Below are 20,856 nucleotides of genomic sequence, written 5' to 3' on the forward strand. Positions count from 1 at the left end.
GTAGCTGTGAGTGGTGGGCGCTACCGTGAAATGATATACAACTTTTTTTTCCCAAAATTCACTGCTTGACACGCATAACATATGGTTGTTTCATGACATATGGTACGGTGCCACATGCAACAGCACGCGTAACAATGGAGTTATTAGAAGATGGGTTCGGTGAACATTTTATTTCACGTTCGGTACAGTTCAATTGGCCGCATCGACTATTTTTATGGGGTTATGTTAAAGCTTATGCCTAAAGCAACAACACTAAAGCATTTATTCTTCAGATAATGGCCGAAATTTTGAAAAGAACATGGTTCAGTAAAAAATTAAAGTAAAGCTGTCGGCTGGTTACAATTTTTCGCTGATTGTATCCGACTTCCGTCAATTTGGTGTTGGTAATTTTCATAATCAATGACTGGAAGAAGCTTGCATTGCGGGTTATACCGCACATTTAGGATAACAAACCTATTTGGAATTTAAAAGTGAGGAAAAATGTTAATGTTAAAAACTTATTGCATACCTTCCACCACCTTATTGCACCATTGGAAACATATCAAAGTTGGACTAAGCACAATAAGCTTCAATCATGAAATTATATGGACCGTACTATAAATTGAAATGAAGATTTCAAGCATTGTCCCGAATTGTTGTTTTCTGCGTTTTGAAAAATTTTCCTGTATCTATATTTCATGTTTTATCTCCCTCAAGTTATTTCGTCAGCCTTCATGTAGAGAAGTCATTCTAATGCCATGTTTACGTTAGAACTTTTTGTAGGGTTAACCTACTTTGAGACGATTTATTTGAAGTAAAAGTAATGGATATGACAATTTAATTCCAAACCCAGTGGGTTAACCCTCATATATATAAACGTACTATAATTCTTATATCTATTCTAGTATTAAAGTGAATGTTATTTCAATGAAACTTTCTGTGTCTGCCATGAGAATAATTAAAGTGTCGAAAGTCGACCTACAAATCTCTATCATCTCGCCCACCACCAAAACTATCGATTGTTTGCAGTTGATTTTCACCACGGATGAATGTCAACATCGACTTTTTGCCTTTCGAAAGTCGATTTACATGTCCCTAGTTTGTACACCATCATAATCAGTTGAATTTCAAACACCGAGAGAACGAACTAAACGGATAGGCTATTTGAAATAAGCAGTGAACGAGACTAAACGACAACAAAAACCAAACGGTTCGATAAGAAACTAAAGAAAAATATATAGCAAAAATCATAGAAAAACAAACGAGCGAGGATGTTAAGGCGAGCGTGAATGGAAAAACGTATTAAAATAATTGAAAACAAAAAGATAAAAAATAAGTAATGCAAATAAAGTGTTTCCTAGAGTGTTTGTGAGTGCGTAAAAATCTCCTTTTATAGGACTTGGCAGAACAACAAATAAAGTGTATGTGTGTGCGCCGTCTGTGTGTGAGTTTGCAAAAAGGAAACGAAAAAAGTCTTCTTTTTCTGCTCATTATTAAAAGAGGTCAAAGGAAGAAGCAGCAGCAGTAGCAAAAGACTTGCAAATCGAAAACAAAAACAGAGCAAGGAGTAGAGTTTATTTGAAATACTCATGCACTGACAAACATACACACAGGCACACACACAATGGCAAACATTTGCTGCAACTGCAGGAAATCAAACATGCATTTCTAGGAGAGTGAGAGTGCATTTGGCAAACAAAAACAAAGTGCAACAATAACAAAGTAATAACAATAATAATAACACAAACAACAACCGTGGAGGTAACGAAAACAAAACACACAAACACATACATTCTCTTCATCATCTCTCTCAGAGCTCTGAGGGTATGGTAAACAGATGTGTTGTTAATGGGAAATGATGTGATGGAAAACTCTGTTAAGGGGAGTGGGAAATTTGTGAAAAGTGAAGTTGTTTGAAGTTATTATTGTTGTTGTTGTAGCTGGGTGCGTGGATTTTTGCGTTGTTGTTCTAGTGTGCACATGAGCGAGTGTTGTGTATTTGAAGGAAAATTGCCTGTGGTCTGTTGTGCGCTTCTTTCTAATAGACAACTCAGTGAAGAGTTTATTCTGCCAACGTTGATGGCGACGCCGACGTCGTCGTATCTATATTTGTAATATTATTCTAATAAAAAAGTGTTTTTCTAAATAAATTTAATATTATTTTATTTCCTATAAAAATATAGCAAATTAAATCAAGTGTTTTAAAAATAGACCTAAGAAATATAAAAATATTTTAACGCAAAAAAAAGTTCTTCATCATCATCTGCAACTCTAGCGGAAGCTGTAACTCATCTCATCCACCTCACATCCAAAGTAGCATCACATTGCCAAAATGGGTCTCAACGGTTGCTGTTCATGTGTGAAATTTTTGATGGTCCTTTTTAATATTTTATTTTGGGTAAGTACTCCCCCAACCCGTTCACCGTTCTCATTTGACGATTCTCCAACATTTTATCAACCTGACATTTAATCATTCATGCATCATAATTTCTTGTATACCTATCACACCATTGGCAATATGATACCCATATATTCAAGCTTAGCCGAGGGAAAAATCTCATTGGATTTCATAATGAAATCCATATTGACCCTTTTTTTGGCTCCACCAACCATTTTGCCCATTAAATGGTTCGTAGGTAGTATATGTGTGTGGGGAGTGCATGGCATATTTTTTTTGCAAAACTCCCCCACCTTAAAATCATATTTATATTACTTTTCTCTCTCCCTTGCTCTTTCTCTCACTCCAACTCTATGTGTGTCTCTCTCTCCTCATAATGGTGTGTTGTTGAAAATAGGAGCTCATCTTTTGTTGTTTTTTTCGAGGCAGAGTTGCCATTACCGTATTTTTATGTCTTTAATTGAAAATTGATCAGAAATTACAAATAATTGAACATAAATGGCAAAAATAAGAAGAAATTAAATGAATAAATAGTTAAAGGGTATTAAGAAATTCTGAATAGTGGGAATTTTTTTTCATAAAAGAGGAAAACAAGTAAATAAAAGGAATAATTTACAAGAATAATAGCGAAAATATAGTAATATAAAAATGGTATATATATATATTATATAATCTCAGACTTATATATGATATACATTTTTCCGCAACACTGTGTAGCACAAAAAATTATGACAGGAAAGATTTAACAGGTTATGAAAGTACAGCTAAAAAGAAGAACCGCTACACGTTTTGAAAGCCTAAACCTTACCTAAACGCCAGGACTATATATAAAGGGTGATTTTTAAGACCTATATGAAAATTGAAAAAAAAAAAATAGAAAATAAAACTCCGAAAAATGCATAAAATCTTTATTTGAATTCATAGTATGGTAAAAAATTATCCATCTCCAATAAGTTTAATTTTGGCATACTCTTTCCACACTTTTCGTACGACTTCTCTCTATATTTGCGCTATTTCAGAACCTGCCAGCTGCTACTTTGACAATTTTTGTCGATATCCTAAAGGGAAAATTCTTCCAGTTCTGGAACAGACCAGTTGTCTAACAATGCGTCAATTAAAGTGGATTTGTCTGTATGGACATGAGCTTTAACATAGCCCCACAACAAAATATTCTCAAGACGTTAAATCACACAAAGTAGGTGGCCAACTGACATGTACCGAACATAAATTAAAATGTTCTTCGAACTCGCCTCTCAATAAGTCCATTGCTACGCGTGCTGTGTGACATGTGACATCGTCTTGTTGAAACCACACCATTCACAGTTTGAAGAAGTAGAGTACATTGATGCCAACATCCCATAAACCGCAACAAACTATGACTTTTTCTGGACGCATTTGGAAGCTTTTGCAGTCAATTTGGCTGATCTTAAATCTAAAATCGACATTTCTTGTTATTTATGTACCCATTGGGCCAAAAAATTAGCTTCGTCGCCGAACACATTTTTTCAATTTTACAAGTGTCCATTCTCCAAAAATTCTACTTAGTTCGTTCGGATTTAATTCTTGTACCAGCCACATTTTAAAAGCTATAAACCTAAGTTCTACTGCAAATTTTTCCTCGTTGTTTAGTAATAGAGGTTCATTGGCGAACGCCAACGAGTCGATCATTTATGGCCATAATTTCTATATTTGGCCGATACAGTTGCTATATTTTCTTCATTTCTCATGTTGGTGGTTAAATCTCCAACAATGTAAATTTAGAGCAAAATTTAGTCACAGTAGTTGTGGTTAAAATGGCCGTAAAATGGAAGAAATAGAAATCAATGTCTTACAAGGTCGTTGTTCGTTGGTTATAGACCAAACTGAAGATGCTTGAAGTGAAACAAAACACAAAAGGTGTGTGAGCTGTTGAATCGGTGTTGTTACCATGAAGGTTATTCCTATCATATCACTGCGCAACTCAAAAATAATTCCAAAAGAAATTTAGCAGATTATGAAAGTAGAGCGATAAAAGGGAGATACGTGTATCGGGAATTTGAAAGCCATAATGGCAAAGTAACCTAAATATTAGGGGCAAGTCCCCTCCTCTTCTCCATTTTTTGAAATTTTCAAATTAAAATTCCTAGGAATCCATTTATTTCCGTTGTATAGAGTCTCCGTCAATGTTACAGATAACGAAATTCGAAGTTGATTTGATAGAACTCAGCTTGAAACTAAAAATTTGAAAAGAGTTTCGGGTTATTAAGGCCTTTATGTAGCGTTGACCATATTCAATGGGACCCCAATGTTTTGAGAAATACCCTTGATTTATACTGGCTGCAATTTTTGCGTTCTCTTTTCAACTTTCCTATCGCATTTATACAACGCAACTATTTTAAGCAATTTTCATTTTCATTAATGCCTTTTCTGTAATTTTTAATTATATTTTTGCATAACACTAATAGCACAAGAGCAATTGCCAAAAAATTAGCAATACGAGATAGTTGTTTCCACTTCCACTTCCATTCCCCTTACCCCCCTCTACTACAAACAAAAAATATACGCTTGAAATATAAATCAATTCTGACACGTTTCGCAAATTTTAATAAATATAAGCAGATTTTCCACAAGTTCTGTCATCCAAAAATCCTTGTTTCCTATGGGAAATATTACCGATAACACTATTTCCTATTGAATTTTCCATTTATTTCTTATCATTGTTTAGAAAAGCTTATTTACAAATAAAAATTATTGTGAGATAAGTTTCATCATTTATAAAAACTATGGCAACCCTATTTTAACAGCCTCCCCAACAAACACACACACACACACTCAGCCAACTGCATGACGTTAAAAATCTCTACCACACAATTCTCTCACTTCTCATTTAGTAAAATGACAATGTCCTCTTTTAGAGTTTTTTTTCGCTGTTTGCTCCATTTGGCGGGCGGGTGGCTCAGCAAGATTACCACATATCCATGCATAGACCGAACACACGCTGGATGAGGAACAGTAAAATCCCATTTCTTTAATTTTACAATCCCGAGAGGATAAAGCGGGAAGCAAAACAAAAAAACCCGTGTTTCATTACATTATTGTGGACCGTTTCTTGTTTTTATGTTGGCTCATTAGAGGATTAGTTTTTCGTGGAAAAAAAATGGAAGGAAAAACTATGCTCACTCAGAAAAACCAGCACACACAAAGTCATACTTATATTTTTTTAGACAAAAGGGTATATCGCTGAGAAAGTTTTGGGAACATATTTGAGTTCTGATCTAGGTTTGTGGTTCTTTATGAGCAAAAACAGGACATTTTTTAAGTTGATGTTTGTTTCTAGGGCCGATTTTTGTTTGAAAGTTATTTCCCTGAAATATATGCTCTGTCCCAAAACTGCAAGAATTTAAAACTTTTCACAGCGATAACCGATTTTTATACCCTCCACCATTCTATGGAGGGTATATTAACTTTGTCATTCCGTTTGTAACTCCTCGAAATATGCATAATAGACCCTACAAAGCATATATATTCTGGATCAGCGTAAAATGCTTAGATGATCTAGCGATTGAGATAGGAGGCTAAAATTTGGCATACATGCATACCGCATATTATCAGTATGCAGGTTAAGTTCGTAAATGGGCCAAATCGGTGCAAGTTTTCGCATAGCCCCCAAATAATGGTACATCCCAATATTAGGTATTTTCATGATTTTAGCGACATTATTTACCGGAATTATTTCGAATTTCGTATTTGAAGTTCGTAATGGGTACTACAGCTTATGACAAAAATGTTTATATACAGGTCCACGTCTTCGTATAGCCCCCATATAACGGTACCTCCCGATAGTCCGTATTTTGACGATTTCATCAACACTTTTCACCGGAATCATTTAAAATTTGGTATTTGAAGTTCGTAATGGGTACTACAGCCTATGACGAAAATTTTTGTATGCAGGTCCAATTCTTAGTATAACCCCCATATAACGGTACCTCCCGACACTCACTTTTTCTTGATTTTTGCGAAATTATTCACCGTAATTGTATCAAATTTCGTATTTGGAGTTCGTAATGGGCACTACAGCCTATGACAAAAAATTTCGTATGCAGGTCCACATCTTCGTATAGTCCCCATATAACGGTTTTCATTTAAGTGGTAGTTTTGTTGGAGGATATTAAAGTTTGGCCCGGCCAAATTTAGCTGCTTTTTAAATTGTTCTTTAATGATAGTGAAACAAGTTTGGAACACTTCTTCAGGGCTATTTATTTAAAATATGCTCTGTTCCAGAACCTGCAAAAACCTACGAGTTTTTTGATATCATAAAGGAAAAATCGTGTATGGTAGCAAAAACTTTTACAATCTTGCCGTACTGGAACAGAGCCATAATGTCGACGTATTACACCAAGTTCAAATCTTTCAACTGGCCTCAGGAATCAGTTTTTTCTTCCTTTTTGGAAAAATCGCAATGCATGATAATTGGTTTGTTCCAGATCTGAAAGGATGTAACCGATTTAACCTTTATGATATCGAAAAAAGTTTAAAAAATGGTAGATTTTTGCAGGTTCTCTCCTTTTTCTTTTCCCATTTAATTCATGTTATTCTCATTTCAGGGTGCGCTGGCATAGTTTCGAAAATTTCAAATATGAAAAAAATGAAATTTAATTAATTCCTAGTATTATTCTCCTCAATAAAGCTACTCCCGCTGACCACTAGTCCACACCTTTTATCTATGGCTGCCTGCCGCCACAGGGCACACTGTGTAATTAATTAAATTCCATAATACGCCAAAGCCGTTCATTACTTGTAATATTTTTATATTTCTGTTTTTCGATGAACTCATCCTCAGCGTTCCCGCCCACCTCTCCTCTCCCCTCCCAACAATCCCCAAATCTATTCATCCATTTTTGCTCATTTACAAAACATAACCTATCCCATAAAAGCTAAAAAACAAGACTAGGCAAAAACGACACAGTAGATATTAAATAATTGCTTGTCCTATTTTCGAGAATTTGCTCCCGATTTTATGTTCCTGGCAGGCATAAATTCATATTTTTAGTTTCATGTTTTTCGTGTGTTTTCCGGGCTGCTTCTTCCTTACTCCCTCCCTCCCTCAACAACAAAGGACTTATATGTATGTTGTTGGTATTTTATGGGAAATATTGAAACATGTAGGAGGAGGTGGCATGGCATTCGTTGTATCAATGAATTTGCGTTTTGATGATAGCAATAAAATGTCGGCGATAGAAAGCTTAAGCGTCATTTTACATGATATTAAAAATATTTCATTTGAAACAATGGGGGACGCAGGTATTTTTTTTATTAAATTAAAAACGAAAATATGCTGTTAGGGATTTCCAAATTTATTGATAATGAAATTTGAAAAATTAATGGAAAATAGGGTAATATATAAATATTCTTACCGAAATCTCGTTTTGTACTGTGTTCCAGAACTGCAAGAATGTAAAACTTTTTGCAACGATAACCTATTTTACCTCTATGATATCGAAAAAATTTAAAAATAGTAGATTCTTGCAGGTTGTGGAACAGAGCAAAAGTCTATTACCGATACAATTGACAAATTGTGTGTTTTAATTATCGATATTATCTAATAAGAAGTACACTCGACAACAAGATTTTTCCATAGAAATTCTAATCGATAACTTTTGTTTCTTCAAGATATCATATCGATAATTTAATTTCCTTTCGGAAATTCAATTGATAAGTGGGTAAGCTAAAGAGATTTTATTTTGATATAAAGCATTCCCATAGAAACTCTGACCAATAACTTTCCTTTCTTCATAAAATCTTATCGATAACTTAAATTTCTGTCTGAAAATTAATCGATGACGACTGGGTAAGCTGAGGAAATTTTCATCGATAATTTGGTGTTTTATTAAGAAAAATCGATATCATCTACAAATCGATTTTCCATCGGAAATATAATCGATAGCAAAATCTTCTAGCAATCTATAATTTGATTTTCTAGAAAAAATCCAATCGATTATAATTTTTTTTAAATAAACGATAATTCAGTTTTCTATATCCAATCGATAATTTTAGTTTCCGATTTAATCTATAACTGTCTAAGCTTCATAAATTTTCATCGATGATTTGGTTTACTATTGAGAAAAAACATCATATTCGATTTTTGGGGAAATTACAGCACTTGTAATCGATAAATTGGTTTCCTACAGAAAATCAAATCGATAGTTCATTATTCTATATGAAATTTAAAATCAAACTGGGTAAGCTAAAGAATTTGTTGTCGATAAGTTGGTTTTCTACAGAAAGTTTTTATCGATAATAATGGAATTTGATTTTCTGCCAAAAATCAAATCGATAACTTATTGTTCTATATTTAATTTATTCCATAACTGGTTATGCTACATAAATCAGGTATACAAACATTATATTGGAATTTCGGGGAAACTATTATCGATAAATAAATTTTCTATAAACAATTTAGTCGATAACAAATTACCATAGAATAGGGGTCATCGATAATTTAATTTTCTACATAATATCAAATGGTTTATTAAATTTTCTATACAAAATTTAATCGATAACTGGGTAAGTTACAGAATTTGTTATCGATAAGTTGGTTTCCTACAGAAAATATAATCTATAGTTCATTTTTCAATAGAAAATTTAATCGATATTAGTTATCCATAAATTGTTATCGAATATAATGGCTTTTATAAAATTATCATCGATAAAGGTTTTTTCTACAGAAAATTTTATCGTTAACGAAATTTTCCATAAACATAGGTATATTGATTATTTGGCTTTCTACAGAAAATCATATCGGCAATTCATTTTTCTATAGGAAATTTAATCGATAACTGATCAAGCTCCATAGACTTTCATCGATAAGTTAGTTTCCTTCAGAAAATAAAATTGATAACAACAGAATTTAGGGAGACTATCGTCGGTTATTGACTTTCTATAGAAAACGTAATCGGCAACAAAATTAACATAGAATAGGGTTCATCAAAAATTTAATTTTCTATAAAAAGTTAAATGAATAATATAATTCATTATGTTAAATTTAATCGAATACTGGGTAAACTACGGAAGTTGTTGTCAATAATTTGGATTTTGGCGAAACTATCATCGCTAAATGCATTTTATACATAGATCTTTAAATCGATAACAACATTTTCCAAAATAACCACTCTTTATATATGAAACTTAATCGATGACAGAGTGAGGTGCAGAGATTCTAATCGATAACTCGCTTTTCTAAAGAAACAATATCGCAATAATATACGATTTTTGATCAATTAACATTGATAACATAAGAGTAGGTCATTTTTATATGTGAAAGTCAATCGATAACAGAGCGAGCCACAGAAATTCTCATCGATAACTGGTTTTTCCTATAAATTTAAATATGTCAACATGCGATTATATTTTCTATTGGATAATATTGGATTATGTGTCATCTATTATCGATTGATAATATAATCGATAACAATATTTTCAATGCAAAGCCACACAGAAAAAAGCATCGATAGTTTCATTTTCCATAGAAACTTTAATCGATAAGTGGGTAAGATGCGAAAATGATCATCGATAATTGGTTTTACATGAAAATATTATCGATAATATTTTATGGGAACTATCACCGACAAATGGATTTTCTATAGAAAATTGATGATAATAAAAATTTTTCATCAATTATTTCATTGTCTACACATAAATCGATAATGGATATAACGGAATCTGTCATCGTTACATAGATTTCCTGTAAACAATTTAATCGATAATAAAGCTTTTCCACAGAAGCACATCGACAACTTCTTTATATACATAAGATATTTTCTTTTTTAAAAATTTGTTAATTTTCCTCTAAAAGTTTATCGATAACTTTAATTCCTCTACAATATCTTTGCAATAACGTGTCTTTTGAAATCAATAAAAAAACTAATTTCTTTCATTTGGTTAAAAGAAAAAAAAAAAATCTTGGCTGGTGCTGCAATTGAAGTTTCCATCTCACCTCCCCTCCGAACTGACTCCATTGTTTTCTGTCCAATGATCTCGACTTTTCTCAACAAATACGATATTGTTTTGTATTTTTTTCTTCTGCTTCTTTGAATTCCCATCCCAGTGGGCTTTTCTTGTCATCCATCCACTTGTTTTGTTGCCTTTTTTACCCATTCTTTGAAATTTCACACATACCAAATGGCACTGGAAAATGATTTCTAGCCACGGAAGTTTTATCAACGATAAAATCAACGTCAAACTTTGCTGCTGCTGCCGTTTCTGCTGTTGTCGCCAAATCGACGACGATGACTACGACGGCGATGATGATGTTGTTGTTGACGACTGTTGTTGTCTTCAAAATCTAACCAACTTCAAGCATATCGTAAACTACTCATCCATCCGTTTATCCATCCAGCCAAGCAACCAACAATCCACTCGCTCGCTTCTTCGTCCGTCCGTCCGTCCGTCCGTCAAACCATTCAACCATCCGGATACTTGCCACTTCTATGTTTGGTTAGGTTTTTTTCGTGCTTTTTTCCCGGCTGCTTGACGTCTTGCCTTCTTCACGAAATAAACGAGAAAAAAGACAAGAACAACAACTGCTTTGCAAAAAAATTCTGAATTTTTCAAAATAAGGAAGAAATGTTTATACGCTACTTGGCCTGCCAGCCAGCCATCCAGCCAGCCTTCTGCCTTGTTTATTCCACCTATTGTCTTTGGTTTCTCTTCGCTCGTTCCCAGTGTTTTTTTTTTGCTTCATTCTGCCTACGTTTTTATGCCAAATGCCGTTTGTCGACAATGAGTAAGGTTGGAAGTTGACTGTCTGTCCTCCTGTTTGCACAGGAAACCTAAAACAATAACAATAGGGCATTAACTTACTCCAACACTCCACCAGCAGCGTTGATGTGGTGCCTCTCACTAACATTTCGCCCCCAAGCTCCGTTCCTGCTCCATATTTCATTTCCATAAATAGTCACAGCATTTTGCTTATTTTTTTCCAGCTACTATAAAATTTGTGCGTTTCTTCTTCACATCGAAAGCGAGGGGGAAACAAAGTTGTAAATTTGTTTAGAACGTTCAACCAGAACATTTTGAATGGGAGCAATTTTGATTCAGAGTTGCTGAGAGTCAAACTGTTCTTTGAGGTTCATACTATTTTTCATAGAAGAGTTTCAGTTTCGAACTTTTCTTCATAGACGAGTTTGAGTTTCGAACTCTTCTTCTAGACGAGTTTGAGGTTTAAACTCTTTTCATAGACGAGTTTAAGGTTCAAACTCTATTTCATAGACGAGTTTGAATTTCAAACTCTTCTCTATGGAAGAGTTTGAGGATCAAACTTTTCTTCATAGAAGAGTTTGAGGGTCAAACTCTTCTCCATAGAAGAGTCTGAGGTTCAAACTCTCCGTCATAGAAGAGTTTAAGGGTCAAACTCGTCATCACAGAAGAGTTTGAGGGTCAAACTCGTCATCATAGAAGAGTTTGAGGTTCAAGTTCCTCTTCATAGACGAGTTCTAGGTTCAAATTCTTCTTCATAGACGCGTTTAAGGTTCAAACTCTTCTTTATAGACGAGTTTGAAGTTTCAAACTCTTCTTCATAGACGAGTTTGAGGTTCAAACTCTTCTTCATAGACGAGTTTGAGGTTCAAACTCTGCTTCATAGGAGAGTTTGAGGTTCAAACTCTGCTTCATAGGAGAGTTTGAGGTTCAAACTCTGCTTTATAGAAGAGTTTGAGGTTCAAACTCATCTTTATAGAAGAGTTTGAGGTTCAAACTCTGCTTTATAGAAGAGTTTGAGGTTCAAACTCATCTTCATAGAAGAGTTTGAGGTTCAAACTCTTCTTCATAGAAGATTTTGAGAGCCAAACTCTTCATCATAGAAGAGTTTGAAGGTCAAACTCTTCTTCATTGAAGAGTTTGAGAGTCAAAATTTTCTTCATTGAAGAGTTTGAGAGTCAAACTCTTCTTCATAGAAGAGATTGAGGGTCAAACTCTTCTTCATAGAAGATATTGAGGGTCAAACTCTTCTTCATAGAAGAGATTGAGGTTCAAACTCTGCTTCATAGAAGAGATTGAGGTTCAAACTCTGCTTCATAGACGAGTTTGAGGTTCAAACTCTGATTCATAGACCAGTTTGAGGTTCAAATTCTGCTTCATAGAAGAGTTTGAGGTTCAAACTCTGCTTCATAGAAGAGTTTGAGGTTCAAACTCTGCTTTATAGAAGAGTTTGAGGTTCAAACTATTCTTCATAGAAGAGTTTGAGGGTCAAACTCTTCTCCATAGACTCTCAACTCTCCGTCATTGAAGAGTTTAAGGGTCAAACTCGTCATCATAGAAGAGTTTGAGGGTCAAACTCGTCATCATAGAAGAGTTTGAGGTTCAAGTTCCTCTTCATAGACGAGTTCTAGGTTCAAATTCTTCTTCATAGACGCGTTTGAGGTTCAAACTCTTCATAGACGCGTTTGAGGTTCAAACTCTTCTTTATAGACGAGTTTGAAGTTTCAAACTCTTCTTCATTGAAGAGTTTGAGAGTCAAACTCTTCTTCATAGAAGAGATTGAGGGTCAAACTCTTCTTCATAGAAGATTTTGAAGTTTCAACTCTTCTTCATAGAGGAGATTGAGGGTCAAAGTCCTCCTCATAGAATAGTTTGAGGGTCAAAGTCTTCCTCACAGATAAGTTTGAGGGTCAAATTCTTCCTCATAGTAGAGTTTGAGAGACATTTCCCCTGAAATTCTTTAGGTTTCCACCAGCCAATCTTCCATTGCCAGATGTTTCTGCAAAAGTAGTCTACATATTGTCTATATAAAAATATACATTCATATATATGTGTAAACAAATGTTTATACGTACATAAATATATGTTGGAAACAAATCCACAATTTTGTAGTTTATTTTTTGTGTGTTTATTTTGGCATTCACGGTTGGGCCCTGCAGTCGATTTTCAACGTCATTTATCCCCGGTATCAGTCAACAATAAATTGTTTATCCTTTGGCCAAACAACGAAACTCATAGCTATAGAGAGATATATGGATCCATATAGTTTTTCTTATTTAATATTTGCAAATTTGTTTGCTGATATGTATGGCTGAGTGTTATTGTTGTTATATTTTTAATAAACATTCATAAATAAAAAAGAACTGAAAAAAAACATCATCAGCATCGTCATATCAATGAAATTATCTCCCTGAGTATGGAACTGTGTGCATGAATGTGTATGTGTGTTTGGTTATGTGAAAAAGAATTGAAATTGTATTCTGAATCTATAGATATGAGTCATTCCATAAAGGAATGACACAGAATATATGGGAACTAATTGTGAGGATGGAGATTTTTTTTAATTATTTTTAAGGCAAATTACCGGAAAAATATAAAACCTTATTTTAAACGAATGCTATTAAAATTTTGCTTAAGAAACCGTAAAAAATTATGATTTGACTTCACATTTACTACAGTGGAACCCTGTAGTACCTTCAAAACTAAATTTCCTTTAATAAAATTCTTTTGTCCTGGATGCCCTGGTTCGAATACTATAATTTGATTTCAACATCTCAATTTTAATTGGTTGAAATTTTCGATAACAATATATACCTTGGCATAGGGTTCCACTGTTTATTTGACATGTCATATTGCTAATTTATTTTCCCCTTTTTTGGTGGCCACCCCACCATACGTGATCCACCCTAATGGTAGCTGTACTGCGGTATCCACTAAGTGTGCGTTCATGTTTAAATTTATAAACATTTCATTGAATACCATAAATATAAACATATCCATGTACAGATGTACGTATGTATGTACATCGCACATCGTCGAATTCTTAATAGGAAAGCATAGAGAGAAAAAAAATTAATTATTGGCGGCGTTATGAAAATTGCCGTTTTGGTAAAGAAAAAACCATCATTTCAACGACTTGCTAAAACACTTTTGACACAAGCCATCAGAATTTTAATTTAGCAACAAATTCATAACAAATTATTATTCAATTGTTTACATACCGTAAATGTGTGAACACACAACACAGCACCAACAAATAATTACGCAAGCATTCTTGAAATGTTTCCTACTATAGGAGGGACTCTAAATGGATTTTAATTTAAGCATTCTATGTGTAAACGACCTTTAAGGTATTCAATGCTAGGAATAGGATCTACTTCTTCTTCTTCATAGAAGAGTTCGATGATCAAACTCTTCTTTATGGAAGAGTTTGAGGCAGAATCTCGTATACATAGAAGAGTTTGAGGATCAAACTCATCTTCATAGAAGAGTTTGAGGGTCAAACTCATCTTCATGGAAGAGCTTGAGGGTCAAACTCTTCTTCATAGCAAAGTTTGAGGGTCAAACACAGAAGTGTTTGGTGTCATATGCATCAAACTCATCCTTTTGGAAGAGTTTGCGGGTCAAAGTCTTTTTTATAGCAGAGTTTGAGGGTCAAACACAGAAGTTTTTGGGGTCATATGCATCAAACTCATCTTTATGGAAGAGCTTGAGGATCAAACTCATCTTCATGGAATAGTTTGAGGATCATACTCATCTTCATGAAATAGTTTGAGGATCAAACTCATCTTCATAGAAGAGTTTGAGGATCAAACTTATCTGCATAGAAGAGTTTGGATCAAACTCATCTTCATAGAAGAGTTTGAGGATCAAACTCATCTTCATAGAAGAGTTTGAGGATCAAACTCATCTTCATAGAAGAGCTTGAGGGTCAAACTCTTCTTCATAGCAAAGTTTGAGGGTCAAAAACAGAAGTGTTTGGTGTCATATGCATCAAACTCATCCTTTTGGAAGAGTTTGCGGGTCAAAGTCTTTTTTATAGCAGAGTTTGAGGGTCAAACACAGAAGTTTTTGGGGTCATATGCATCAAACTCATCTTTATGGAAGAGCTTGAGGATCAAACTCATCTTCATGGAATAGTTTGAGGATCATACTCATCTTCATGAAATAGTTTGAGGATCAAACTCATTTTCATAGAAGAGTTTGAGGATCAAACTTATCTGCATAGAAGAGTTTGGATCAAACTCATCTTCATAGAAGAGTTTGAGGATCAAACTCATCTTCATAGAAGAGTTTGAGGATCAAACTCATCTTCATAGAAGAGTTTGAGGATCAAACTCATCTTCATAGAAGAGTTTGAGGATCAAACTCATCTTCATAGAAGAGCTTGAGGGTCAAACTCTTCTTCATAGCAAAGTTTGAGGGTCAAACACAGAAGTGTTTGGTGTCATATGCATCAAACTCATCCTTTTGGAAGAGTTTGCGGGTCAAAGTCTTTTTTATAGCAGAGTTTGAGGGTCAAACACAGAAGTTTTTGGGGTCATATGCATCAAACTCATCTTTATGGAAGAGCTTGAGGATCAAACTCATCTTCATGGAATAGTTTGAGGATCATACTCATCTTCATGGAATAGTTTGAGGATCAAACTCATCTTCATAGAAGAGTTTGAGGATCAAACTTATCTGCATAGAAGAGTTTGAGGATCAAACTCATCTTCATAGAAGAGTTTGAGGATCAAACTCATCTTCATAGAAGAGTTTGAGGATCAAACTCTTCTCCATAGAAGAGTTCGAGGATCAAACTTTTTTCCATAGAAGAGTACGAGGATCAAACTCATCTTCATAGAAGAGTTTGAGCAGCAAACTCATCTTCATAGAAGAGTTTGAGCAGCAAACTCATCTTCATAGAAGAGTTTGAGCAGCAAACTCATCTTCATAGAAGAGTTTGAGCATCAAACTCATCATCATAGAAGAGTTTGAGCATCAAACTCATCATCATAGAGGAGTTTGAGCATCAAACTCATCTTCATAGAAGAGTTTGAGCATCAAACTCATCTTCATAGAAGAGTTTGAGCATCAAACTCATCTTCATAGAAGAGTTTGAGCATCAAACTCATCTTCATAGAAGAGTTTGAGCATCAAACTCATCTTCATAGAAGAGTTTGAGCATCAAACTCATCTTCATAGAAGAGTTTGAGCATCAAACTCATCTTCATAGAAGAGTTTGAGCATCAAACTCATCTTCATAGAAGAGTTTGAGCATCAAACTCATCTTCATAGAAGAGTTTGAGCATCAAACTCATCTTCATAGAAGAGTTTGAGCATCAAACTCATCTTCATAGAAGAGTTTGAGCATCAAACTCATCTTCATAGAAGAGTTTGAGCATCAAACTCATCTTCATAGAAGAGTTTGAGCATCAAACTCATCTTCATAGGTGAGTTTGAGCATCAAACTCATCTTCATAGGTGAGTTTGAGCATCAAACTCATCTTCATAGAAGAGTTTGAGCATCAAACTCATCTTCATAGAAGAGTTTGAGCATCAAACTCATCTTCATAGAAGAGTTTGAGCATCAAACTCATCTTCATAGAAGAGTTTGAGCATCAAACTCATCTTCATAGAAGAGTTTGAGCATCAAACTCATCTTCATAGAAGAGTTTGAGCATCAAACTCATCTTCATAGAAGAGTTTGAGCATCAAACTCATCTTCATAGAAGAGCTTGAGGGTCAAACTCTTCTTCATAGCAAAGTTTGAGGGTCAAACACAGAAGTGTTTGGTGTCATATGCATCAAACTCATCCTTTTGGAAGAGTTTGCGGGTCAAAGTCTTTTTTATAGCAGAGTTTGAGGGTCAAACACAGAAGTTTTTGGGGTCATATGCATCAAACTCATCTTTATGGAAGAGCTTGAGGATCAAACTCATCTTCATGGAATAGTTTGAGGATCATACTCATCTTCATGAAATAGTTTGAGGATCAAACTCATCTTCATAGCAAAGTTTGAGGGTCAAACACAGAAGTGTTTGGTGTCATATGCATCAAACTCATCCTTTTGGAAGAGTTTGCGGGTCAAAGTCTTTTTTATAGCAGAGTTTGAGGGTCAAACACAGAAGTTTTTGGGGTCATATGCATCAAACTCATCTTTATGGAAGAGCTTGAGGATCAAACTCATCTTCATGGAATAGTTTGAGGATCATACTCATCTTCATGAAATAGTTTGAGGATCAAACTCATCTTCATAGAAGAGTTTGAGGATCAAACTTATCTGCATAGAAGAGTTTGGATCAAACTCATCTTCATAGAAGAGTTTGAGGATCAAACTCATCTTCATAGAAGAGTTTGAGGATCAAACTCATCTTCATAGAAGAGTTTGAGGATCAAACTCATCTTCATAGAAGAGCTTGAGGGTCAAACTCTTCTACATAGCAAAGTTTGAGGGTCAAACACAGAAGTGTTTGGTGTCATATGCATCAAACTCATCCTTTTGGAAGAGTTTGCGGGTCAAAGTCTTTTTTATAGCAGAGTTTGAGGGTCAAACACAGAAGTTTTTGGGGTCATATGCATCAAACTCATCTTTATGGAAGAGCTTGAGGATCAAACTCATCTTCATGGAATAGTTTGAGGATCATACTCATCTTCATGGAATAGTTTGAGGATCAAACTCATCTTCATAGAAGAGTTTGAGGATCAAACTTATCTGCATAGAAGAGTTTGAGGATCAAACTCATCTTCATAGAAGAGTTTGAGGATCAAACTCATCTTCATAGAAGAGTTTGAGGATCAAACTCTTCTCCATAGAAGAGTTCGAGGATCAAACTTTTTTCCATAGAAGAGTACGAGGATCAAACTCATCTTCATAGAAGAGTTTGAGCAGCAAACTCATCTTCATAGAAGAGTTTGAGCATCAAACTCATCATCATAGAAGAGTTTGAGCATCAAACTCATCATCATAGAAGAGTTTGAGCATCAAACTCATCTTCATAGAAGAGTTTGAGCATCAAACTCATCTTCATAGAAGAGTTTGAGCATCAAACTCATCTTCATAGAAGAGTTTGAGCATCAAACTCATCCTCATAGAAGAGTTTGAGCATCAAACTCATCTTCATAGAAGAGTTTGAGCATCAAACTCATCTTCATAGAAGAGTTTGAGCATCAAACTCATCTTCATAGAAGAGTTTGAGCATCAAACTCATCTTCATAGAAGAGTTTGAGCATCAAACTCATCTTCATAGAAGAGTTTGAGCATCAAACTCATCTTCATAGAAGAGTTTGAGCATCAAACTCATCTTCATAGAAGAGTTTGAGCATCAAACTCATCTTCATAGAAGAGTTTGAGCATCAAACTCATCTTCATAGAAGAGTTTGAGGCTCAAACTCATCTTCATAGAAGAGTTTGAGCATCAAACTCATCTTCATAGAAGAGTTTGAGCATCAAACTCATCTTCATAGAAGAGTTTGAGCATCAAACTCATCTTCATAGAAGAGTTTGAGCATCAAACTCATCTTCATAGAAGAGTTTGAGCATCAAACTCATCTTCATAGGTGAGTTTGAGCATCAAACTCATCTTCATAGAAGAGTTTGAGCATCAAACTCATCTTCATAGAAGAGTTTGAGCATCAAACTCATCTTCATAGAAGAGTTTGAGCATCAAACTCATCTTCATAGAAGAGTTTGAGCATCAAACTCATCTTCATAGAAGAGTTTGAGCATCAAACACATCTTCATAGAAGAGTTTGAGCATCAAACTCATCTTCATAGAAGACTTCAAACACATGAAACAGAGAAGTGTTTTGGGGCTAAACTCTTGTCCATGGAAGACTTGGGATCAGCCGCTTCCCCTTACAAACTTTGGAGGATCGAACCCTTTCTCAAGAAAAGTATGAGGAGCTTTACAAAAGGTTAATCTATTTAAGAGCGATAGCGAATGTATCATCTTTCAGAATTGTTTTTGTATTGTTCACCAAACTACAGAATTCCCTATACAGTAAATTCCTGTTCATACAAACATTTATTACATTGGGAAGTTATTTCAATTGCTGTTGATTTTTATTGCCCAAGTATTGAAGTGTTTTCATTGTGATTTTTTTTTTTTTGGAAAATATAATTTTTGCTTCGTTAGCTGGAATCTCTTGAAAAGTAAATACAATCTGTTTGTTGTACAATTACAACAACAAAGTACAACAACTATTTGTTTATGTAATGGACCCTTTTCGCAGACGCTTTTTTGGAAAATGTTTACAACCAAAAAGAAGAAAAGAAGCGATGCCGTCGTCGTTCACTGAATGGCCATTTTTGCTGTGGATCGATAGCGCGCCGCGGCACATTTGCCACTTGACGACCCTAACTATTCGAGGCGAGCAGTGAGTGACACTGTGTTCGGGAGAATAGCAATTTGGAGTATTTTACAGACAGAGCATTTTGCTGCCATTGCCTTCGGCTATGAAAACTGGGTCAACTTTACAACAGAAATTATTACAAAAGTCAAGAGGGGGAGGGATGAGGTGGCAAGAGGCGCCTCGAGCGGTGGGGGGTAATGTTCTGTAATTTTGTTGAGAGATTTTCAGTAGGGCATGGATGTGTGCGCTCTTCAATGCCTGGAATGAAATGTTGTTGTACCCTGCGTGTGTGTGGGTGAACGTGTGTGTCTGTCTATTTGCCCTGTAGTTCTGCTGACAAAGATTTTTACACCCAGACAAGCTTCTGTGATATTACAAATTTGATGGAACATTGAACTATGTTGGCTGTGGTGTGGGAGGCGATACAAAAACATATCCAATAAGGTCTATATTTTGTAGACAATTGAAAATTTTCTGATAAACATAAATATATTCTTCACAAAATTGTTTGCATTTAACTCGAATTTTCATGAAATATTCCTACATACAATCACTTACAAAGGAACTAATTGTTTTTTGTTTTCTTCGAATAATATACATACATATATCATTGTTTCTACCAATGTCAGAGTTGTGCCGGCAAAAAAAGTATTTCAAGTGTAGACAATTCAATATTCGCCAAAAATTCTATTCTCTACAAGTCAGGCACCCAGCCAGTCAGTCAAAAACCATTGGAAACTATCCAAACAATTAAAAAACACATTTGTCAATAAATAAATATTGCTGTTTTTATTTGAAAATTTTAAAATTTTGTGACTCATAAAAACGCATTTCGAAAAAATTTCGGAACAGCAAATTTACAATACAAAGTGGAATTGATGACAAATTTTAATTTTTCTGAAAAACAACAAATATTTGTTCAAAGTTTGGGAATATGAAATCTTAAAAAAACATAATATGTCTGTGTTGCGGGTAAATATTTTAAAAAAATTAGCTTCTGTATTAGAAAAAATACAATCAGTAATTATCTATGAAAGAATAAACAAATATTATCCCTCAAATTCTTCTATGGAGACGAGTTCGATCCTCAAATAATTCTATGTAGAAGAGTTTGTTCTTTGTAGAATCCATGGATGAAAGTTCGACCATCAAACACTTCTGTGGAGAAGAGTTCGACATAAATAAAACTCTTATTGGAAGAATATTTTTACCTTTAAAGTCTTCAGCGGAGAAGAGTTTGATCCTTAACTTCTTCCGTAAAGAAGTGTACGACCTTTGAAATCTTCTGTGAAGAATAGTTCTAGACCTTGAAACTCTTCTGTGGAGAAAATTTAGACCTTGAAACTCTTCTGTGGAGAAGAGTTCGACCTTCAAACTCTTCAGCGGAGAAGAGTTCTACCTTTAAAATCC

General features: G+C 34.6%; 1 protein-coding gene across 5 annotated transcripts in view; it reads left to right on the plus strand.

Moving 5' to 3' along the window:
• The first annotated feature begins 1,066 nt into the window (after positions 1–1,066).
• The window catches only part of LOC101891276 (CD82 antigen), a 35,123-nt gene continuing 15,333 nt past the window's right edge, over positions 1,067–20,856 (plus strand). The window contains exons 1-2 of one of the 5 annotated variants that reach the window (XM_020035673.2): positions 1,067–1,189; positions 2,163–2,377. In XM_020035673.2, the coding sequence (XP_019891232.1) occupies positions 2,312–2,377 (66 nt within the window). In that variant the 5' untranslated portion in view covers positions 1,067–1,189; positions 2,163–2,311. Of the gene's footprint in view, positions 1,352–2,162; positions 2,378–20,856 lie in introns of all 5 variants that reach the window. The other 4 variants (XM_005180360.4, XM_011292912.3, XM_020035672.2 and 1 more) reach the window with 4 other exon arrangements.

The sequence above is a fragment of the Musca domestica genome, unplaced genomic scaffold (assembly GCF_030504385.1).
Source record: "Musca domestica strain aabys unplaced genomic scaffold, Musca_domestica.polishedcontigs.V.1.1 24, whole genome shotgun sequence".
In the NCBI taxonomy this organism is placed as follows: domain Eukaryota; kingdom Metazoa; phylum Arthropoda; class Insecta; order Diptera; family Muscidae; genus Musca; species Musca domestica.